This window comes from Pleurodeles waltl, chromosome 3_1 (assembly GCF_031143425.1).
Source record: "Pleurodeles waltl isolate 20211129_DDA chromosome 3_1, aPleWal1.hap1.20221129, whole genome shotgun sequence".
NCBI classification, from domain to species: domain Eukaryota; kingdom Metazoa; phylum Chordata; class Amphibia; order Caudata; family Salamandridae; genus Pleurodeles; species Pleurodeles waltl.
The window spans coordinates 1,630,748,412-1,630,773,972 of NC_090440.1; the positions used below are offsets into that span (position 1 = coordinate 1,630,748,412).

The 25,561-nt window shown below is 43.3% G+C and overlaps 1 protein-coding gene across 1 annotated transcript in view; it reads right to left on the reverse strand.

Annotated features, from left to right (window-relative positions):
- Window positions 1-25,561, reverse strand: part of FASTKD1 (FAST kinase domains 1) — a 441,158-nt gene that overhangs the window by 382,150 nt on the left and 33,447 nt on the right. The window contains exon 2 of the mRNA XM_069225290.1: window positions 10,902-11,407. Coding sequence (XP_069081391.1) covers window positions 10,902-11,236 — 335 coding nt within the window. The 5' untranslated portion in view covers window positions 11,237-11,407. The remainder of the gene's footprint in view (window positions 1-10,901; window positions 11,408-25,561) is intronic.

Below are 25,561 nucleotides of genomic sequence, written 5' to 3' on the forward strand. Positions count from 1 at the left end.
TGGTGGTGGATGGTGGTCTGTCTCCGTTGATGCGTATGGGAGATTGGTAAATTTAAAAGCTAGCAATTGCCCTTACACGACAAGTAGGGTGCTTAGGTTACTTACCTGGATGGAATGAACACAATGCCAGGCATTTTCACAGACTGCCCTGTCAAGGACACCCTAAACCTGTTGGCTTTAAAAGAGATTTCAGGACAGGAACACTGGATGCTGAAATGCTGAATTTCTTGGCCTTTATACTGTTACTGCTTATGACCCTGCCTGTCCTCGTGAGGAGAGCTTCTTTAAGAGAGGGAACAAGGGGGAGAAGAAGCTCAACCCTAGATACCACCCCCGCAATGGCAAAGAAAGTGGCAGTGATCACCTTATACCTCGGTTTTCACGGATACGCTGATGAGGGTGTGCTTTCATCTGCTAGACCTTGATCACCTGGGTGTCCCCCTTTTAATTTCTTGTTTTCCTCATTCCCTAGTCACACACTAAAAACACTTTTAGATCTTTACCCAGTAGACCTTTCATATGCCAGGTATCCTGTGCAAAATCACAAATGAGAGTACGGGGGTTCTTGTAACGTGAGCCGGTCGTAGTGTATCAATTGTGACACTAGACCACTCGTATACCTCGACTAGAGGTGAAATGTGGGTGAGTGGTACAGTGGTGTATGGTCTGAGGGGGGGATTTCCTTTACGGACTAGGTGGTCTCACACACTATATAGTGTCATGCTTCATCATATGACCACCTAGCCCCACCCAGGTAGGACAGTGCCACCTGGGCGGACTCAACCTCACTGTTAAAGGAACAGGAGGGAGTGCGTAAATTAATTTAATTTCTGGAAAATGGGATCCAGCTATGCTAGGGAAATAAAAACACCTACTCAGATACCCGGGTAAATTTAATAAAGGGTTCTGTGTGGTGTGATTAAAAAGGAAAGGGGAACCGGTGTGAGAGCAATGACTCACAAGGTCACCTATCTAAAAGGAGTAGCCGACATGTTTCTGCCCTTGTACTTGAGCTATGGAGGGTCTCTGGGCATTCATCAGGGTGTTGGATCCCTGTTGCAATTGCTTCTTAAGCGCTGCAGAAATAATCACATTAGAAAGGGGTAGAGGAAGGGCCTACCTTAACCAAGGAAATACCTGGGGAGGACCTATAGTAAATAAGATAAAATAAGATAAAAACAGACCAAATATAGATAGTGAAAAGATAATACATAGCAAACCACAACACACGTGACACAATTCATGCATGCCGCAGGAGTACTGGTTACAATTTATAAATCGCGTTGCATCAATGCTAGCTATGCAAGGCGCACAATAGGTATGGGAAGACAATTTCTTGCCCTAACACTCGAGGCTAGTGGCCTCTGGTATCCTGGAGAGGGAGCATCCCCTTATAGTCAGACTCTAGGGTTCAAGGGAAAAGGCAGAAGGGAAGGACAACAATGAAGGTAGATGGAGAAATACAAAGGAGGAGAAAAGGAGGATCTTAAGTGAGTGGAATGGAAGGGGAATAAGAGGGAGAAAACATACTGGAGGCAGGGAGAGGTAGAAAAAAAGGGAAGAAAAAAGAGGGGGGGTAAAATAAAAAAAGGAAATCAGAAGAAGAGGTGAAGAAAAGTCGAGAGTGGGGGAAGAAGTGGGAGAAATGGAGAAAGGAAAAAGGAAAAAGGAGACGGAGAGAGAGGAGAAAAGAAAAGGAAGCAGAAAGAAAAAGAAAGAGAAAGAAAAAGAAAGAGAAAAAGAAAGCGAGGAAAACGGAGGGGGGAAGGAAGAAAAAAAGGAAAAAGGGGCATAAGAGGAACAGAGGAAAAGCAGGGGAGGGGAATGGTGGAGGGGAAGGGTGGGTAATGGAGGAAGTGGGAGTTGGTGGGGGAAGAAAGAGAGGAAGGGGGAAGGGACAGGGGGAAGGGGGAAAGGGATAGGGAGGAAAACTAATAGGGGAACAAAAAAAGGGGGGGGTTGGGGTTCGGGAATGGGGAACAAGGGAGAACACTGGGGAGACAGAAGAGGGAGGGAGATGACAAATGGGCACAAAAGGAGGTAGAAGACAGGAGAAGGGGGTAGAGGGGGCTAGAGAGGCTAAACCGAGACAGAAAAAGGAGAAGAAGGCAGTGTTGGACAGACAGTGAGAGAGGAAGGGGGAGGTAGCAAGAACATGTAGGAAAAGGAGAAAGGAAAGGGGAAGAGCGGAAGGAGAAGGGGGGGGAGAAGGGGGGTTCTAGGGTTGAATAGAGAACCAAGGTATCTCGTCATTTAGTCCAACCGTGTCGGTGTGCAACTTCCAAATCCAGCGTTGCTCAGCCCTAAACAGTTTTTCAGACATGTTAGGGGTCGAAGGAGAAAAATGTTCCAGGACCGTCCATAACATGTCATCTGGGGAGTGATTTTTTTGTAGGAAGTGGCTTGTGAGTTTTGTTGCATCACGCTTGCACCTAATCGTGCTTCTGTGCTCACAGATTCTGATGCTAACCTTTCTCGTAGTCATCCCCACATATTTAAGTGGACACAGGTATGTGATTAGATAGACTACGTTTTTGCTGTTGCAATTCGTAAGTGATTTTTGCGTACTAAAATACTTTGGAAGTACACTTTCGGGGTGCCTTTTTGAAGCTGAACTGGACCTGTGAAAATTTCAGTGACGTGTATAATTGCATCCTTTACACTAAATATTGTATGCAGAGATGCTGACTAGTGAGTCCCTTCTACTTGCTGTAGTGTAGTCTGCAGGTATACTTTCTTTGGGAGTCCTGGTGCAATGACTGTTTATTATTTACAAACTACTCATTTTTGTAATCCTATAAATTTGGTTAGAGCCCATTTTCTTCTTTTTGTAAATACACTTTTATTTGTTTACACTGCAGTTATTTTCATTCACTCCAAACAATGGAGCATCATTGCTTTGAACTGCGCAACAGCACACAGGAATTAAAAATATGTTAAGGATTATTTTGCCATAGAGATTTATGGATTGGTTTTGATGTCTGATAAACACTCATTTATAACGCTGATTTAATTGCTGAATTGTAACACTATTAGCCTTGTTTTGTTGGCATACAGTTTTCTCCTAGACACCTCCTTCCCAGGTGGGGCTGTAAGATGTCATTTTTTTTAAACATAAAATCTAAATACCTGTAAATACACTGTACACACATTAAGCAGTTAGGAAAGCAAAAATGAAGCATATTTTTTGTAATTCTGAAGTGTGATGGCAAAAAAGGCCAGATTTAGAGTTTGGTGTGATAGATACCCTGTCTGCGGAAGTATAAGATGGGATTTATATTTCAGCGGACGGGACATTTGTCATCGCTGTGAAGGAGTAACCCCTCTGCCAAACTCTAAATCAGGCCCAAAGACTTTAACAGAATAAAAACGGAGACACTTTACTACGTTATGCACAAGTTATAAATATTCACTGAAATCCTGTTTCCATACATTATCCTTTCTGTAAAATACAGTTTTATCTGTAAACTGTATGCCTGTGCAAATTTAGTGCAATTTCAACTGAAAATGTGCTGTCAGTAAATGACTCCCCCCCACGATGATTTAGTTACATTAAAAAAAGGTGACCACCTTATGTCCACTAAAGCTAAGTGGGTCGTGAAAGTCTGCTCTAAAAATTACGTTAGGGTTCTTTGAAGTTTGGCAAGCACTGCTCTACACAGAGAATGGTCACCTTCTGAGGGACCAGTAACATCAGACATGTTAAGACTGTAATTAGGCAACAGGAAAGCAATGTTTGCAGAACTTTATCATCAGAATCAACTCTGACCAGTCTTCTTGCCTCGCCAAGCTTATGTAAACCATTCTAAAGTGTTGGAATTCTCTAGCAGAAGAAAGATAGTGACCTTAAGTAGGAGTTTTTTTTTTAGTTGACTGCTCAATTATTTTCAAGCCTTTCTTGTCTCATTTTTGTAAGATACTCATGAAAATGCAATTTTGAGGTAAACAAACCTACCTTCTGTTAGCAAGGATTACAGCAGACTAGACAACCAAGACCAGACACAGAAATGTACTAAGAGGCACCACAGTTAATTAGGACATGCACCTAGAACAGAAACCATAACAGCAACCAGTGGCTTGAGCTGGAACACAATCAAATCTGAGTACAGTTTCCAGGATTAGCTTCCCACATGTCTGTATATTTTCACGTTTAGTCACACCAACATGGCTTGAAAGACCCGCTGCGAGTGATGGCATCAAGGATTGCCAGACACCATGAAATAACCTTGGGCTTTTGTAACAGGTTTCTAGTTTCATCAGAAAAGCATGGTCAGAAGTTGCAGTGAAAGACCTGGGTCCACATGGAGGAGATATTACTGTTGTGTACAGGACAAGATCTGTTTCCTTTGATGTAGATGTAGTGCACATCTTAACTTCCAGATCTGGCAGGTGCAGGATTGGCTTATCCCACAGTTAATTCATGTGGGTCAGCAATCTGAACTGTCCACATACTTATTAATTGTATACCTGTGGGGGAACATTCGAGGATTTGTAGACTCCCCAGGGGTGTCCAATTATCTATTATCTACCCTTCTGGGATCTAGGTACAACAGACTATAGAATGTGAACTTGGTTCTGAAGCTCCTGGAGTCCTGGCAGGCTAATACATTTTTATGTAGATGAGAATTTCACGTGAGTTGGTGATGTTCAAGAGAATGTCAGACAACATGGCATTGGATATATCTTTTAGGATCTTTACCCCAAAAGCAGTTATGTTTAAGATGTTTAGAAAAATTAAGTTTAATATTAGGGTAGTCAGTACCCAGCTTTCCTAAAATTGCACCTTGTGCGATGATTTATGGCCTATGAGGACATGACTGGTGAGTTGAGACCGTTGGATGCAATTGTTGCATTCACTTTCATTGAAAAAAAAAAAAACCTTAACAACAGGTTTCACCTCCTAGAATCACATGTTGAGTCCACTGAATTATAAGCGGAGCAGGCACTGATACTTCATGTTTTGCCACACAATTAAAGAGGGGATATGGCCTCTAAAGTCTTTGCTTTGAGAAGCCACTTGAAAAGAACTTGAATGCAGCTGACTGGTCCTCACAGTAACACTTAAAATGGTTTATTTTAAGCTGGTGCATTGTTAGTGGTCAGTAGCTGTACAACTGCATAATCAGTGCCTCAGGTCCTGACACAGAATTTAAATTTTCCTGACTACTGTGAAAGTTTCAATTTCATTAAGGACTCTGAGGTGAGGATTTTCCCACCTGACACCTCACGGAGGGAGATGCAACCTAGGAAATACAAGCACTGAACAAAGAATGGTAAATTTTCTTGAAGTATCTGAAAGGAATTATGGCATTTTAAAGTTGATACGCTTGAAGAGGATGTGTTCTCAAGCCTGTCTTTTTCCACTAGTATCATGGTGGATTAGCAGATGGATGATGTCCCATGAAAGAAAGAGGAAGTGCTTTTTCTTAGAGACTGTGTTACATAAATGTCGGAGATAAGATTGGTGGAATTATGTTTGCTTCAGGGGTTTATGGGAATTCCAGCATTTGTGCTATGGTATTGTGTTTTGGGCTGCTGAGCAAATAAATGGAGAACGCAATGCATAATCCTCATCTGTGTTTCCTTAAAATAAATATAACACCTTTTCCTTCACAATGGTCAGGAAATGTTACATTTTACACCTCTTCTAACTCAGATTTGTTTATAGAGGAAGCAATATGTATAAAAGATTTTAGAAAAACCTAGCCTCTGAAAGAAAAATAAACTGTTCTTTGTGAAGGAAATTGCAGGTGAAGATATTGTCAAAACCAGAGCAACAGATGACATAGCAAAAAACAAGGTACCAGCAAAGAAGAAGATACCTAGGGATAATGGGTTTCACATTGAAATCTACAAAATAGCCAAGAAATTGCCAATCCCAATATTAACTACATTTCAATCAGAAACAGGGCAAATAAAGGGGGGAAATACGCCCAAGCAAAAATATATGGTGTTCCTAAGCAATATAGAAACTTGTTAAAATGTGCTAACTACAGACCCATCTTCCCAATGAACTCTGACAAAAAAATATGAACACAAATACTAGCTAATGGACAGAAACATGCACGATCCCAATGTTTTTTTTGTTGTTTTTTTTTTTAAACCAGGACTGTCGTCCTCTAATCATCTGCAGTTGCCATCACATCTTTATTGGTTTGTGGCACTAAAGATAAGCTCATAGTTTCTCTCAATGACAAAACAATATTCGGCTATGTCAAATGGCAGTACTTACTTCATATCGTAGACAGGGAGGGGGCAGGCGGAGGGGTTAGGTGCAGCTTTTAAGGATAAAGTGAAGTGGCTCTATACTTACAGGTGTCTGTCAATTGCAGTGGATTTCTATCCCCCATTTTCAAATATGTGGAGCACAGCGGGGTTGCCCCATCATCACTGCTATTCAGCCTAGCATTAGAGTCACTTGCTATAGGCATTCCTAAGGCTATAAAAAATATACAGAGTATACACACGGTTATGGGGAACAAAAGGCTTTATAATATGAAGATGATATTCTGGTTACCTTCTACTTCCAAACCTGCACTTGGAGATGTCTGAAGAATTCTCTGACTAATTGAATCTAACTTGATTCAAAGTGCGAGACCTTGCAGGTGACCTTAGAAATGACAAAGGTTGCACTTAGAACTGCACCATTTAAATGGAAACTGATATGTCTTAAACATCTTTGTAAACATTTAAGTTAAGTATTAGAAGGTATGGTTAAAGCCAATTGTATCCCTCTAATAGATATCATGACGAAAGATTTGTGGTGTTGGTCTCCACAGCATTTATCATTATGGGGCATAATTCAACATAAACATCATGTCCAGGCTGACCCACTTGTTTAGAATGATCATTTTGAAATTACCAGCACCAACACTGGAGGTGAACAACAGAGCAAATAAAACGTTCCTGTAATGGAATGCCAGGCCTCAAATTAGCTATCCAAATTTCAAGGGCCACTGGCGCGGGAGATCTGTGCCTTCCCCAGATGGGAATGTACTGCCTAGCAAATCAGCTTGATCACACAATTATCAGGTTGAAGACATGTAGAGAAATCTAGAGTTGGGTGACCTTGCAAAAATCTATAATGCTGTCTGTAGAAGACATAATTCTTTATTCAAAATGCCCACAGTTGACCCTACAACACAATCCAAAACTGCAGTCCTGACAATAAAACTAGTCCAGAGCCCAAAAGATATTGAAAGGACCTTGTGATTTACATACTGAATAATAATTATGGAGGACAATATATACTTATATAGAGAAAGAAAACTGGCTGGTCTATTTGGAAAGAGAAGGAGATACAGCAGATTGAGAATCTGCTAGACAAGTGTAGGCATGAATCATTTCAAATAATCGAATAGGAAATCAAATTATCAAATGCCCAGTCATGGAGATGCCAACAACTTTCTTATTTCACTAGGCAGATGCTAGTCTGATTGCATCTCACAAGCAGCCCTTTGCTATTATCGTCATACATGGAAAGTTCAGAGGAGCCATGTCTGGGCATGAATAACCATTTCTAGATTCAGTCTTCTCTAAACAGATTAACAAAGAGCTGAATATTTGGTGGGACTCTCTTCTATCAGTACATATGGAGAAGGAGGATAGTAATACATAAATGACAGAACATGACTAAACACATAAGAGAACCTAGGCTGAAATTTGGTTACTTCAAATTACTCTGCAGATGGCACTGAACATCCCATTGGATGCATACTACTCATGTAGTGCCAGTTGCTAAGAGCAGTACAATGTGAGTGAAAATATATATTGTGACATTGTCCATGTTATATGGGAATGGCACATTTTACCCATATATCTGATTGTGATCTGAAAGACTGTACAAAAGGAAACGGATATAAAAATGCTAAACTTGCCATATTAAAAAGACAGATTTGCACACATGTAGTGAAATATTTGTTTTTGACCACTGACTTTGTGTTGCACCACTTTACACCTGGATTAGCTGTCTAGTGTTCACCAGTTGCTGACTACATTTTGTATTCAGTTTAGCTGCCTATTGACTTTATGGTAGCATTAGACACTGCCATCTTAAATCTGCTCGTATTTTTCTACATTGTAAGCTGTGCTTGTGTTTGTGCTATTTCTCACCAAAGAGCTAGGACATATCACCGAAGAGCTAGTACATAATATGGAGGAGTTAGTCAGTCAGCATGATAAGGACAGCAGGGAACAGCTTAGGCTTGGACAACTGGCCAGTTCCAACCGGTTTCTTTCAACCCTGACCTAAACTAGCCAACATGTTTGAATTACAAAATTAGGTTTTTTTCTCCAGAAAGCTCCTTTTGTTTTTTTAAGATATAAAAAGACCCAGTGCGACAATGAGTGAGTGGCCTCAATCAGGATTCTTGACATCAGATGCCTGGTATCTGTCCCATGAGGGTGGAGATCTTTCTTGCAATCGAACGGGGTCATCGTCTTGCTGGCATGAGAAAGATGAAGAGCTTGGCAGGCCCTATGGTAATGAATTTTTACTTCATTATTTGCTTTGCATTATAGTATAATATAAATACATATATTTGCTGTGTACATTGCAGTAGAAAATCATTTTGGTATATTTTCCTTTTGTTGCTGTGACTATTTTTAAACGTGTGCTTTCAACATGCTAATCTCCTTTTAGGAACCTTGTGGTGAAATAATAATAAATGTCTTCTTTGAACTGAGAAGTGCATTCCAGAGATTCTTGTCAACTCAACACAAAATCAAGCTGGGTTAAGAGATTAATATCTACAGCACTGGCAATAGCAAAAGAGGGCATGTTACAGCGCTGGAAAATAGACAAAATACCACTGTATCAAAGCTAGTAGACAGATATGTATGAAAGGGTGGAGTCTGAGAAAATAATTCATAAAATGAATGACCGACTGCAACAATTTGAAGAGATGTGGGACAGATTCCTGAAATAAAGTAATAAGCATCATATTTAGGAAAATCCCAAATGTGTGGATTACCATACTATGCAGGCCACCACAATGACCAGGTCACAAAGTTGTTAATGTCATTGCTGATTAACAACGGGTCTTAACTGACATATTGAGGGAAGGTGGTATCCATTATCCAGAAGGGAATGACCAGGAAAACGGTTGAAGGAATATACAGCTGTATAGGATACTGTGTTGTTGTGTAAGAAGTAGAACGTTTCAGGAGAAAAAATGGACTGCCTAGGAATGTAGTACTTTGCAAATCTCAACCAAAAACCACACGTGATATTGTAGGCTGTTGGAGGGTTGATAAATCAAATTCTGGTAATGGAATGTTACTCACATCTTCTGTGTATTAGTGGGGATCAGCGCATATTGTGGGTATGAAAATATTTTATCATAGCAATATAGCACATATGTCTACAGTATTTTGTAGCACAAACCAACCAAAATGCACCAGAGCGCTGTGCATGGTCAAAGACAAGCTTAAAGTCAGCAGGTAATAGAAAAGGAAGCAGAGTTGTCTTAAGTTAATACATTGTGATGTAGTGCTCTTTAAAAATGTGGGACTTCAACTCTTTCCTAAACTGAAGCAGTGTTGGGGTGGTCCTGATTGTTCTGGAATGTTCCAGATCCTAGGTGCTAGATGGAACAGGCCTGTTGTCTTGTTTTCTTTTAGTTTCTTTGGTATGGACTGGTACCAATTTGATGTATATGAAAAAAGGAAATAAAGCATTGATATACAAAAACAAAAAAGAGGCTATTTTAAAAGTAGCCAATAAATCATCCCAAGTATACAGAGAGGCACAGCAATACACCCTCTGGCTCCCCCTTGTTTCTCAAAGTAGAGGAAGGAATGTTGAAGACAAAAATTGAAATTAAACTACTTTCAAGATTGGGAGGAATTAATTCAGTATACATTGTTATATCTAATAATATAGAATGTTAGGCATATCTAGCCTCATGATGTTTAGAAAGATTGTTGGATAAAGCTATCCAGGTAATCAAGAAATTAGAAATCTTCTGGGTGAAGATGTTAATGCCCATTTAACGAGGTTCCTCTTGCGGGGTCTCCAAAAGCACAAGATTGGTAGGTATACAAGGGATAAACAGGTCAGACTCTTATAGGAGAGGTTATTGACGCACTGATGGTTGTATAGTGAAGAGGCGAAATGAAAGATAGAGTAATGCATAAATGTTTGTCTGGGAGTGCAAGGTCAATAACATACTACATATGAGCACCAACACTGGATAGAGCTTGGTGCTTGTAGTTTATTCCCAGGGCACAGAGTGGCAATCAAATGTTAACAATAGAGAGGAAAATAAATGGTTTTGAGATAACCCAAATGAAGGCAAAGTTGACCAAAATAGATACACACAAGAAAAGGCAGATAAAACAAATACCCACTCATTTTAAATGTTTCTTTAAACAATTCTTTTGCGATTAGATGGTTTGTTTAAATTCATTTGATTTACTTTTTGCTTGAAGGGCAACTACCAAGGTCACTGTGCCTGCACCAATGGGGTATATTCAAGCTCCGTGTCATAACCTGCATGGTGTACATTCGTGCACTGTGACATAACATGGCAATGAATATCTACTATCTGATCTAAAGACGAAACCTCTTTCGAAGGGCTCTTCAGAATGCTGTGAAGTGGAGAACAAAGTTAGTACATATAGTAATAGGAAAATAAGCAAAAATGGTATAGCGAGGGCTGCCATATGGGAGAGAAAACAAAGAAATGATGAAATATACATTGAATGGTGGAAAACAAAATCATACAGTGACGTCAAGACATAGAAAGGAGGTCCTATAACAAATTAAATTTTAAAAAGCTCACTTTTAAGAAGCAGTTGTGAGAGGTTTGAAGCACTTTCACTCATGCCTGAACATTTAAAGTGAATTCCATATAAATTAAAATCAATATTAGTTGTAGAACAAAGATCTCTGTATGTACCTCAGAATGTTGTATAGTATGTCCACAACGGCTTCATCGTCCATAAAATCAATCTTATTCTCAGCTAAAATGCGAAGGGTAAGAAACTCTGGGTGAGTCCTGACATAATCAACATTTCTCAGCAGCTTGGGCTTTTCCTTCTGAAACTGCCACAGCTTCTTCACAGCACAACCTACATGCTTCACTGAGAGTTTGGCCTTCTTCTTCCCTACAAGTTCAAAGATATGGTCTTCCGTGGCACAATTCTTAATTTCATCCAGGAGCTGGTCACTGCTTATTGTACGAAATTGGCCTAATCTCAGGGAGAGGAAGTGAACTTGCCTTAATCTAAGCATTTTGTTGTCACTGTAAAGTCTTCTCCTTCATACACTCCTGAAATGTAAATGTTTTTTTTCATTTGAAGGTGCTGTACAAAGCGGCAGAGAAAAACATCTTTGAAGAGTGAGAAGTTTGTCGTCCACATTCCGACAACTATGCTTAGACGCAAAGAAGCCACATTAGTTTATCTGAAACAAAAGCAAATATAGCAAAAGTACATATTTAGAAAATTAACTCATAATATTTCACTTAACTGCTCTCTGTACTTTATACAAGAAGAAAAAACGCATACAAAACAAAACTATTCAACAAGTGAAAAAAACTGTTTGGTAATTTGTGCACTTTTCGTAATACTACATAGTTTTAACAGTTTCTATTTTATTTTATTTTTTAAAAGGCCATCAGAAAAAAGCATTCCCCAGGACCCAGTACATGCCATCTATCGAGCCCTCTCATACTTTTCAGTCCCGATACAAACACAACCGTATTAGCTTAATTTGAAAAGAGTGCAAATTGTATTTTATTTGAGCTTTGCAGCACTTGCTCTATCCACTGACTAAGGAGCAAATACTGAGAGCTGCAACATTCAAGTTCAGGACCCCAGAAGGGTAAAACTTTCAAACATGTATGCTTTTGGTTATATTCACCCGAACGCAGGATTCAAAAAGGCAATTATATTCCCTCTGAAAAGTCTGCTACTTCCCATCTACACCATGGTTACCGTTAAGTGCCTATCACAAAAGATCCCGCTTTCCTGGTGTAGCATCTTCCCCATCCTGGGTACCCACCAATGACGAGGCCACACATGGAACTATAAATCACACTTCTTTATTCTTGTGTGTATGCCTGTGAACTTCCACCTTGTAAGTCCAGCTTTTATTACTACATTACATTCTAGCGATTATTTCACACTGACATGAAGTCTGCTGGGAGGCAGAAAGGTTCTGTTCTAAATCATGTAAGACACCACATCTCCCCATCTGTTAAATATTTTTTTTTTTCAGAAACTCATTAGTCATGCACATATATTTAGAAACATGCACAACCTACTTATCACTGCTCTCCCAAACACCAAAGTCACAGGACTTTCACCAGTGGTCGAGTGAGGTGTAGAACGATAAGCTTGTAGAGTAGAATTCAATACTACTTTCAAATTGAGCTTGTTAAGAGATGCAAGCTGACCTGTTTTATTTATTGCACACATAAAACGCTCAACAAGTCCATGGTCTGTGGGCATAAAGGTGCGATCTTTTGATGCTTTATATTCAGATGCTCCAACATTTCTTTAAATTCTTTACTGTTGAAGGGAGAATCAGACTTTAAAATGGCTGGTATGCCCCATGCTGCAAAGATGCCATCAAGTTTTTTGATTAATCGTTCATGAATCATGGATGAAAGATCCTAAACCAAAGAAACAGGGACGTGGAATTCCTATCACCTGATGCCCGACTTATTGTTTGGGGTCAAGGGCAACAAGTGGTCATGTTTATTTTGTCCTTGGGACAAGTAGGCCCAACCCACGGCAGCAGAAACCCTTTGGCTGCCAGTTTACAGAGATGGGAACTGTCTGCAGTTGGGGTAATGTGTGTGTCCATGTGTTAATGCTGTTCGAACTTGTATTTATGGTTCATTAATGAGAAGCCTTCATTATTAGTAAGAGTGCCGTAAATAAAAGTTTTAAGGTCACACTGCACTACTGACAGTGGTTCCAGTAAAAAATTAAAAAATAAAAATAAAGTGTACACACGTTTGAAAAGTTTAACAATATGAGGCTAAGTATTATGCTCCCAGAATGCTCTCTGATTAGATGCAGCTGTTTGCAGGAGCTTGTAAGCAAGAGTGAGGATTCTTTGCTTTCAAAATAAAATATTCAAAATAAAATTAAAGTAGGAAAAAAACGTTTTGCTACTATGATATTTTAGGTGCTATTTCTTTTAAGCATCATTTAGTAAAATGTGTTGATGCATGCTAGTATTTCCCAGAAATATTCCAAATGGAAAATCAGTGTAACCATTTTCAACATGAGTATGGGAAGCCTGAAAACAAGCAAGCACTGGTAAAGTGAACAGATTGGACATTTTTTCGGAGTCTTCTGGTTTTGTCAATGCATGTCTTGGTTTTTGTAACACGTTATTGTTGTGGGAGCTGCCAGACCCTCACCATTGTAACAAACACTGGCCCAAAAAAAAAAATGAAGGTTTTGGTCTCAAAAAGCACACATTGCCACCAGTGGGGTAACAAAGCCCAGGGGGTGTCAGATCCATGTTTTTTTGCAGGGGGGCCCCCTCCAGTTTCGTTACACCACTGATTGCCACAGTAGTTCCTAGCACTGAACAAAACTACTTTGTGTGCCACTATGCTCCACGTGGAAGAGCAAAATGAGACCGCTCACAGTAAAGCCAGCTAATCAAGAGCGAGAAATAGAAGTTTAATAAAAACGAAATGTCTTTGTAAACACCAGACCTAATTTAGGGACCTAATTCTTAAAGAAACTCACAAACGTGCACCCGTGGTATATGTCTTTTAAATTAGTGGCTTTTATGAATTCACTAGAACTTACAGAAGTACACCAGGAAATTGTATTCCTAGAAAATATTTGTGAACAGCATTTTAGCACAAGCAAATAGTCATGTATAGGTTTAATCATGTGAAAATCTATAGAGCGCTTACAAGTTCACTTCCCCCTCTCCCCCAACCAATTTTGTCCCAACCTTGGAAAAACTTCTACTTCTGACATTGTTAGGAGTCAATTTCCAACCTTTCTCATTATGGGTAAAGATTAGAGGAGAGCTGGTGAAAATCCTTAACACAAGCAAGTTAGTTAGGTTTGCAGACTCATAGGCATTCCAGCCCTGGAACTAATGCTTACTGCTTCCTCTAGCCCCGGTATGTAAGATCTGCGTAAAGGTGGCAATATAAGGAAATTGCTATTGTAGGTATTGAAAAAGCAAGTATTCAAGCCCTACTATTGTAGGAGCCCTGGCATAATCGGAAAGCTATTATCAGAGCTCTTACATAATGAAATTGAGGCTATAATTTGCTGCCGAACTACATGGCACTAAAGGGACAAATAGATTACTTTACAGGACAAGTAGATTTTAAGAAGCAACCTGTCCCATGGACAAGCAGTTATGTTAATAAATTCCAAACCGCTGGGAAACCTTGAGTATTCATCTACACTGACCATTAAATGATGTCCATTATCAAGTGGAACAAAGAAATCAATGGCTATTCTCGCCCAAGCATGTTTATAGAGTTCTGACATGTTTATAGTATGTTGAATCACTTTGGTTGGCAGACAACTGCATGTGTGACAGGCCTTGAGTTCATTTTCAACTCTTATCTAAATATGGAAACCAAACACAGTCTAAGAGCTCTTTGTGTGGCAACAGTACCCAGATGTCCTTTGTGAGCCACTGCAATTACCTATTTTTCCAGACTCTCCAGAATAAGGATCATCGATCCTCGCAATATAACTGAGTTATGGACAAGTCATCTTTGACATTTTTGCTATTCACTATCATTACTGAGAGGCTGAATGTGTTTGTTCAACAACTGATGTGTAATTATGTCTTAACTTCAGCAGGTCACTATGACGACTCGTGGCAGCAACAATCTGGGCTAACGATACAGCAGCTTTTGTATTTGACTTGACAATGCAATCGATGAAGGCCCCAGCAGTCTTGGATGGAGTACCTTGTATGGGCACTCTCAAAAAGTAGTCAGCAGGATTCTGATCCTTTCCTGGATGATGCACAATTGTATAATCATACTCTTGCTATCTCAGTCCCCACTGTTGAATTTGAGGAGGAATCTTGGCTTTGGGATTGCTAAAGCTGGTCAGCAAAGCTTGTTGATCAGTCAACAAAGAAAATGGATTTCCATACAGGAACACATGTTAATCTTCTCAAGCCCAAACCACAACCAACTTTCTTTTTTAGGCTGCGATTAAGCACGTTCTGTTTGAGACAAATGTGTACTAGCATAGGCCACAACATGCCATCTAGCATTTGGGTGTCCACTGTGCAAGTATTGCACCTAACCCGACCAGGCTAGCGTCGAATACAATCTCTGTATGAAGCTTTAAATTAAAGTACACCATTTCCGTTGCATGTTCAATGGCATGTTGTATTCTCTTGAAACCTTTCTCACATTCTTTTGACCACTGAAACAAAATGTTTGTCTTTGTCAACGTTCGTAATGGAGCACTAATAGTGGTTACTTTTTGTATGTATCTTGAATAGTAACTGACCATTCCAAGAAAAGAACGTACCATTGAAACATCTTGTAAGCGTTCAGCATTCGTCAAAGCTTGTACTTTTTCAGAATCAGGTGTCATGCCTCCATCGGAAAAGATATGCATAAAGAATTTCAATTTTGTCTTACTGAACTCACTTGTCAGTATTCAATGTCAAATGGGCATCACTGAGTAATTGACATACCTGTGTGATAGCTCGATCGTGCGCCATATGTGTAGCTCCGAAGACTAATATATGTCATTGCTATAACTGAATGCATTCACAACAGGTTGTATGACATGTCAAGTGTCATCTTGGAAAAGTTCTGAAGCAGGCGACACAACAAAACTAAGGGCCTCATTCTGACTTTGGCGGGCGGCGGAGGCCGCCCGCCAAAGTACCACCGTCAGAACACCGCTGCGTGGTCAAAAGACCGCCGCGGTAATTCTGAGTTTCCCGCTGGGCTGGCGGGCGACCGCCAGAAGGCCGCCCGCCAGCCCAGCGGGAAACCCCCTTCCATGAGGATGCCGGCTCCGAATGGAGCCAGCGGAGTGGAAAGGGTGCGACGGGTGCAGTTGCACCCGTCGTGATTTTCAGTGTCTGCTATGCAGACACTGAAAATCTTGGTGGGGCCCTGTTAGGGGGCCCCTGCAGTGCCCATGCCATTGGCACGGGCACTGCAGGGGCCCCCACGACACCCGTTACCGCCAACCAGGTTCTGGCGGTCAAAACCGCGAGAACCAGGCTGGCGGTAAGGGGGTCGGAATCCCCATGGCGGCGCTGCCTGCAGCGCCGCCATGGAGGATTCCTCAGGCCAGGGCAAAACCGGCGGGAAAACGCTGGTTTCCCTTTTCTGACCGCGGCTTTAACGCCGCGGTCAGAATAGGCCTGGATGACCGCCAGGGTCGTAAGGACCCCCTAAGTCTCTTCAAATCTAACAAACCAGCATGAATAGAAAAGGTTGTATTATACCTGCAACTTTCTTCAAGTTCCAACTGATGATAACCTTCATTGAAATCAAGTCAAGAGAAGTCTCTGGCACATTTTCATTGTGTTATCAACTCAGCAATGTGTGTACCTGGATGTCATTCTCGTTCAATTCCTTTGTTGCCTGGCGCAGGTCAACACATATGTGCACAGCTACTTCACGCTCCTTTTTGGGCACGACTACTATGGGAGAAACCCATGGTGCTGGACCATTGGAACGTTCAATTATTTCATGCTTAAGTAATGCTTCAAGTTCTTTTTCAACAGCTTCTTGTAAATCAAAAGCAACTTGTCTATGTCTCGGAGCAATAGAATGAACATACTCATTAATATGCAGCTTTACCATCATTGCCTTTAACTTTCCTAAACCATGAAACAATGAAGGGAACTGATGAAGCCTACGTATATGTAACTGTTTATGGGAGTGGCTGAAGTTGAGGGTGGAGCTCTGTCAGATGCTCTTGACTGTCCCTAGGCAGATAATGGTTCAGACTCCAGGTTATCCAGGACAGTCTTTGAAGTTTTTACCTTCTTCTTGGTTTCCATCAGAGCCCGTCACTCATGGAGACCTCTAGAGCTGTTGTGAGCCATCACCTGGTAGCTTTGATGATGTGTCGCTTCAGCTTCAGGTTCAGTAAGCACAATCCCAGTGCTTCTTCTTGGGTCTCCTTGACCAGTGCTGAGGTGATAATGCTCCACTTACAAAGACTCAAGTAAGAGTAATAGCAGTATGCTTCCTTTTTACTTGCCCTGTCAGAAGCCTGGTTGATTCTGCCTTCAGCAATAATGCTCCATAAAATGTATAACTTTATTTTCCATGGCAGTGTGGTACCTTTCCGTACGATCTTAGTCGTAGCTTCTTGATCAACATTACATTGACTTCTCAGTGAGGCTTTCTTTCCATTCACACGCTACACACAGGCTGGAGCTATGCTTTGACTCCACATATGCCAACCATTGAATCTGCACTTCGATGAAGTCATGTGACACACACAACAAGTTTGCTTGAACAACGGCAAACTCTTTAAGAGAGCAATTTCTTCTTTGGGTTACTTGTCACCTATCTCATCGCCAGTTGTAGCGTCTTCCCCAACGTGTACCCGCCAATAACTAGGCCACACACAGAGCTGTAAGTCACGCGTCTTAATTCCTATGTGTGTACCTGTGAACTTCCACATTCTAAACCAGTGGTTTCCAACCTTTTGACTTCTGAGGACCCCCACTTTATTATTACTTGAACCCTGGGACCCCCACCGAATCATTATAGGAATCTGGGGACCCTCCCCCCGTTGACTCATAACTGAAAGCTGGGGACCCAATCTGTTAATAATATTTAATTTTCTAAGCAGTTGGGGACCCCTAGAGGAGGCTTTGCGGACCCCCAGGGATCCCTGCACCACAGGCTGGTAACCACTGTTCTAAACCAAGCTTTCATTACATCACATTTTAGTGATTTGCCATACTAATACTGGAGTCTCCTGGGAGCCATAAAGGTTTGTTACTAAATCAGGCAAGACACTACACCTAGTACCATTGGAAGAAATTCATCCCTTACCCCGCTAAACAGACCCTATTAGCTTTACAAATAACACTCTACAGATACACTACGGAGGCAACGGTGATTTTTTAACAGCTGCTTTCAAACTCTGGAATGGTCTACATTTCTGTAGAAAGACGTTTATGTAATGTTGTTTTGGCAGCAGATGTCTTGGATTATGTTTTTGCAGCCTGTATGTTTTAACATTCTACCCTCGAACGCTCCCTTTCAATTTCTCAATATTTTGCTCCCTTTTAATATAGATCTTTAAAATCATATAACCAACTTATGCACAGGAAAACATTTGTAAAGGCTTGCTTTGAGGCACCATGAGTTGGGAACAGAATGTCCTTATTTTCATACATCTACAATAGTCCAGTTACACACAAACACACACACGCGTTGCGAGTGTCTGCTGCTTCAAACGAATAACCACGTTTTTTTACTATGATGTGGTGGAAACAGTTGTGCACACCACAAAAGCAAAGGTGATAGACACTTGGGACATCCATTTACATAGGAGGGTCACTGGTTTCTATTCTCAAAGTGGTTTTCTGTTTAACCAGCTCAAACTGCTAACATGAGACATTGCATGAAATTGCATTTTAAACAATATATTTCAGTAATGAGATTCATTTACAAGAGAAAGACTCAACCCATACTATAGATAAGCTGAAATCTACATGTGTTTGTTGTAAACATTTGAGGGGCTGTGGAACATGTAAAATAAGCTTTTGCAGACAAGCTGATTTGACAACAGAAAGGAAAGAACAGAGCTCAAGCCCTTTCCAACACTTTGGAGTAATGATCCCATAACAAACTTATTAAAAGTATGGAGAAACATGTTCCTCTTGTGATTGGATAGTGGCATTAAGGATTCTTTTTGATTTACACATGCACAGTTTTAATTTGTGGTTGTCCACAATAAACAAAAAAATAAAAAGATCATGCTTTATATAAACAACATAGTAGATAGGGCTGATCTAGACTGTGTGTACAGTGCTTTGCCCTACACTTGGTCTAAAATAAGAATTGAGGAGACTGAATTAAAGTTTCTTCTTCAATTTGTGGTCGACTGTGCTCCAGAAAACACAGACATAACCAAGGAGCCCTCCTCTTGGGTGGAGGTGTATGGTTGACTTACTAGGACTGTCCGATACAAAAGGCGTGGAGGATCCCTATGCTTTTTCTCCAGTTTGAGTTCCATGTGGATAATCTGAATATACTTGTATAATAATAATTACTATACCCTTGTTTTCATTAACACACACTAACATCTCATACCATTTTCCACTAGCCTGTCGTATGTATACAGGGTGATCAGATTAGAAACGCGTGAGATCAGTTTCAGTGGGGTAGGAGTTGAAGAAAACCAGATACCAATGATCTGATAAGCTTAGGGTTACTGGAAAGTCTTTTCACAGTTTCACAAATAAAGGAACCAAGATGTGAGCAGCTCGATGGCTGAAGGTGAGAGGTTGCTAAGTGACTTTAATTCCAATAAAAGATAAGACCAGAGCAATGCGAGTATGTCAAAGCAGAAAAAGTATCTGAAAAGAAAGGAGAATAGGGTTACTATTCTGGAACAAAGTGGGAATGGTTTATTTCCAAGCAGGGGGCATTAAAAAAAGGGGGTGAGAATCTGGCAAAACGGACTATCAGTCCAATTTAACAGTAGTGGAAAGGATTCACAAGTGAAAGGGATGTGAGCAAGAAGGGAGGAAGGAACATGGATCATCTACCACAAAAGCATTTCTGATTGATTTTTATTTCTAAAGTAACTAATGGTCAATCACTCCATAAATGAGGTTAAATAAGGGCTGAAGGTTTAAGGAGTGTAAATAAATCCACCTATAGAAAGCAAAACCGGCATCTGCAGTAAAGCTGGGCAGAGAAGATCATATTGAAAACCCTGATTTAGCATTTTCCTATTGTAGTGAAGGCCTAGTGTGACACCTCAAGAACACAGATAAAGCACCAACACCTTTTCACAGTGCCACACTCGGAGCGTAATGTGCCCACAACATAAACATGTGCCTAGTAGCCCTAGGAGTGAGAAGGATCACAGAAATACACCTTCTGTTCTGTGTGTTGGAACTCAAACTTTGGAACCAGCGCCCATTAGCCTTTAGTTTGACTACCTGTCACAAGTACTTTACGAAAGGTCTTCGTTTTCCGGAGTTTGAGTGTTTTTTTTTTATTTTGTGCATATTTTCTGCTTTTTGCGGGCTCTGTTGTATTTTCCTACCCTTCTTGATCTTCAGCACAAGGATAGCTTGTAGTCACAGTGCTTACATAAAATACAAAATAAATAAATACACCTATAGCTGTTATTTGACTTCCATTTTCACCTGTGTGAGATAAGTCTGTTCTCATCACCTTGCACGTCTGAACTTCCATCCACGCTGCAATGTCTGCTTGAATACTATGTTGGTGATGGCTCTGTCTACCATTCAAAGAGCTGATGAAACCTATCAGCAAACGTCTTTTGAGACTGACTAGTATCTGTGAAGTTGACAACCTATTCAGAGCTAGGCTGTTGGCTGAAAAAAACCTAAATAGGACTTGATGATTTCCACCTTCATGACATTGCTAATAACAACTAAACAATCTGCATGGTAATTAAATGTTTATTGTTGGGAGTGACAGAGTCTAGTGAACGAAAGAACTGTCTACGTACAATCTGTACTATGGATAAGAACTTCTGTGAGGCAATGGGGTTTGAACCCCAGCCACAGACAAACTGCTTTCAAGAGGGAGAGGGCAAAGGAAGGAGACTCTTAAAGAAAGAGGAGCCCGGCGACCCGGACTGCCTTCTGGGCCCCGGAACAGGTGGGGCCTACTGCAGAATGCCTCAGAGGTGTTAATCGAGCCGAACAGACAAGATCAAAATCCTTGGGCCCCATCAGATCGCGCGGTCGCAGCGCAATTAATGCATACCCACCAACACCAGCCGTGGGACCAGCAGCCAGGCCGGAGCGGTGGCGGACCTACTACCGGGACGCCGCGCCCCTGAACTCACGCCTCAGCGAGCCTGAGCTGGTGGCCATCCGACGAAGCACCGACGACTCGGCTTTCCCAGGGGGAGGAGTGGACTTACGTCCATTGCGTTCCAAATAAAAGACTGCGACCACACAAACCTGCTCGCCACAAAAAAGCCCTGCTGAGACACGACCTGGAACACCCCAAGAAATTATAAAACTGACCCCTGTCTCTTGCGCCAAAATGGGGAAAGACAAGGCAAACAAACAACCCCCGGCCTCCCAGCAAAAGATCGACCAGTTCACGACGCCGGCGGGTTCCCGGGGAGGAGGAGACACGGCTGGTGGAGGTCCCGCGCTGGACGGAGTGAATGCCATCCTCCATGCAATCCAATCATCGCAAGTAGCCGTAGAGACCAAAATCGGGGAAGTACGAGAGGACATGGGCCTTATACGACAAGACCTCAGAAATGCGGTGAGTCGAATCACCGATGTGGAAGCCCGTGTCTCCCAGACTGAAGACGAACTATCCGATCTCAGAACCAAGGTGGGCCAGCTACAAACTCGAACCAGTGAGCTGCACCACCGCGCAGAGGATGCGGAAAACCGATCAAGGCGCAACAACCTGCGCTTTGTTGGATTCCCTGAGGGCGTGGAGGAAGATAAGGCCTCTGAATTTCGGGACCAGTGGATCAAGACCTGGATGCCGGATCAAATTCTTTCAACTTGGTTCGCAGTTGAACGCGCACACAGGGCCCTTGCCCCGCGCCCCCCAGCGGGTGGCCCTAAACGCCCGATGATTGCACGCTTCTTTAACTTTAAAGACCGAGACAATATCCTTAAAGAAGCCAGACACACCGAAGACCTCCAATGGGAGAATCCTTAATCTTCCCAGACTACACCTGTGAAGTTCAGACCCGCCGCCGATCATAGGAGCAGGTAAAGCAAAAGCTCAGAGCAATGCAGCTCTCATACATGCTCCTCTTCCCCGCGAGACTTAAGGTCCTCATGGCCGGAAAAGCGTACTTTTCGAATCTCCTGAGAATGCGTGGGACTGGCTAACGGAGGAAGGCCTCGGAGCCCAGAGGGGTCCCCTGAAACCAGTCGGGGGGACCTCCCACGAGGGCCCCCCCCCCTTGGGGAAACCCTGGAGGAGCCAGAGGCGCACCAGATCCCGAAGAGGGAGGCAGAAAGACTCAGGCACTCCCACCAACGACTGGACGGCTCGAGCCTCCGATACACAGACCGAGATAACCCCGGCCAGACCCCCGGGACACAACACAAGCCACGGATGATAACCGCCTGAGCCAGTCCCCGGTGCTTGGCTGATCTGAACCGTTGGGTCCCCACTGGGATACACTAGGAGATCCTGGGCGCCGGCGCGGCCCGTGGACCCTGGAGAAGACACTGCGGTTGGCGCTACTACTCCTCAGCGCATGCCGCGCGAAACTTGAACCATGCCTGCTAAATTGCAATTGATCCGACTAAATGGAGGGGTCCACCACTCCACCCCAACGACAGTCCTGGCTGTTAGGTTCTGGTTGGGTATTTGGGCGACAGATGCTTCCAGGGAGGGAGTATGGGGAGGGGGGTGGTTGGGGGGTAAAGAGTTTAAAACGGGTTTAGATAGTAAAATGTTGATTAGTTTTCTTTATTACCCTAATATTTCATTGTTATGTTTAAAACAGTCGTCCCGGGGTCCACAGACAGGCACTCAAAACCATATAACACCCATGCAACCCACGCCCGGCCCTCACTGACCCAGATTATTTCATGGAATGTAAATGGCCTACTAGATAAGATCAAGAGATCCGCAGTATTCAAAACTCTCTGCAGATGCTCCCCCTCAGTGGTCCTACTACAGGAAACCCACCTCCTTGGGACCAAGTGCCCCATGCTCGCACGAGGAGGGTACGACAGGGTGTTTCATGCAGGCTTCTCTAGAGGATCCAGGGGGGTGGCCATTCTGCTCCACCGCTCGCTACCCATGGTGGTTACAGCCACACAATCCGACCCCCAGGGCAGATTTGTAGTAGTTAAGGGGATTCTTCACGGGTCACCGATAAACCTTGTATGTGTGTACGGGCCTCCGGCAGGACTTGACGCATTCTTACTTTCGCTCCGCCACGTGGCAGCGGGTCTCCCCCAGGGTATCACCATGCTGGGAGGGGACTTCAACGCCGTCCTCAACCCCAGTCTGGATGTATCCGGCTAGTAGATCCACCCGGGCCTCGAGTCTTAACAGCTGGGCTGAGAGCCTCGGCCTGTGCGAGGTATGGAGAATCTGGCATCCTAGGGAACGCCGCTACACATACCTCGGCTGCCCACTCGACACAGTCCAGAATTGACCTTATATTTATGCCCGCCCTAGACATCACCAGCGTTACGGGTTCGGAGATCATGCTCAAGTGCGCGTCCGGCTGGGCGGTACGGACCCCACTAGACGCCCGATGTGGCGCCTGAACGCATGGTTCCTACAGGACAACGACTATACCCAGGAAATCAGGAACCAACTCACCCAATATTTCGAGCTGAACATGGGATCGGTCCGATCTCCAGGTACAATATGGGCAGCCTACAAGGCTACTCTCAGAGGACAAGCCAAATACCTCCTGCGTTCACGCGAGCGTGCCAGAGATTCACAACTGGTTGAGTTGGAGGCCAAGGCGCTAACCCTGGAACGCCAACAAGCGACCTCAACGTCGGCCTCTATTCTGAGACAGCTCACTATGGTTAGAGAAGAAATTAAACACATAGCACTAGAATCAGCAAAACATATCTGGAGGGCCTCAGCAGCACGAATATATGGCTGGGGGGACAAAAACGGGAAAATCCTACACTGGCTGGCCACCCGCCCTCTAGCCAACAGGGTCATACCTGAAATTGCGGAGGATTCAGGTTCGCTTTCCAAAACACCCATTGAAATCGCGCAAAGGTTCGCTTCCTACTACACGCGCCTATACGCAGAACATCCTCGACCCATTGCTGAGAGAGAGTCCCCCCTCCTAAATGACATAACTCTCCCTAGAATTCCCCTTGCGATAAGGAATAGACTAGATGAATCTATCGGCCTCGCGGAGGTCACAAACGCGATCGCCAGCCTGATGGCCGGATGGATTCCCTGCGGAGCTATACAACAGATGCAGCGACATTCTGGGTCCCCACTTGCTCAATATGTACGAAGAAGCCAAAAGGCAGGGTTGCTTCCCCACTGAGATCGACCAAGCCACAATTGTAGTGATCCCCAAGACCCAACCCCGTCGCGACACTGCTCGGCATACCGGCCCATCTCACTTCTGAATACAGAGATCAAAGTGCTGTCCGTGATCCTTGCATCCAGACTGAGGGAGGTGATGCCCACCCTGGTTCACCCTGACCAATGCGGCTTTATGCCTACCCGCAGTACCCGACATTGCATTAGACGATTACATCTGGCATTAGCACATCGCAAGACCTTGTCACACACCCCCCTGGCGCTACTCCTGCTCGACTTTGAAAAAGCCTTTGACACGGTGGATTGGTCCTTCCTAGATCAAGTGCTGCAAGGAAATGGGCTTGGGCCTAAATTCCGAGGCCTGGTGAGGCTCCTCTATTCTAACCCGACGGCCCGGGTACAAGTGAATGGAGTGGTCTCCGACTCGTTTCCCATTGGTCGTGGCACCCGACAAGGATGCCCGCTATCCCCACTGCTCTTCGCACTAACAATAGAGCCCCTGGCGATACTGCTACGAGAAGACCCTTTGATCGAGGGTTGGCCCTGGCCCGCCTGCCCAGAGGACCGAATAGCGCTATACGCAGACGACGTCCTACTGTACATTTCCAACCCTGCTAAAAGCGGTCCCCGCGTCCTACAAATTCTGAGCCTCTTCGCAGAGGCCTCGGGTCTGATTCTAAACCCCAATAAGTCCCTTTTGGTCCCCCTACATCGTTCCCGGGACTGTGTGGACTGGCAGCGCAACATCCTAGTGCGAAGGAACAGTTTTAAGTATTTGGGAATACATATCTCACTACTCCCTGAGCTGACATGGGAGCTCAACATGACGCCGCTAACTAAAAGAATTAGAACTGACCTACAGCGCTGGAGGACTCTCCCCTTAAACCTGCTTGGCAGAATAGCACTCTACAAGATGATGATCCTCCCCAGAGTCCTATATTTATTGCAAAACTTCCCACACCCCATCCCTAAGAAATGGTTTAGAGAGATGGACTCACTGGCGCGTCAATTCATGTGGAACGACACCCGCCCACGCCTAGCGCTCAAAACCTGTCAAAGATGTTTACGACGGGGGACTGGGCATGTCCAACATCCATTATTATCTCCGTGCGATGCACCTGCTCGTGATCAATGACTGGGTGGGGGGCGGGTGGTCGGACCCGGCGTATCGGTTGGAACTCCGATCGCTGGGCTACTCGTGGATCTTTGATACCCTATACGGGGGCCCGATCTCCCGGGACATCCCAGAAGTGACAAAAGTGATTTTATTGGGTTGGCGAGTGGCCCAGAAACTGTCAGGGTGGTGGGGGCGCCTTACCCAGCGGACCCCACTATGGCATGGGAAGCACCTAACGGAAGTGGTGAACCTGGAGGGTTTCCAGAAA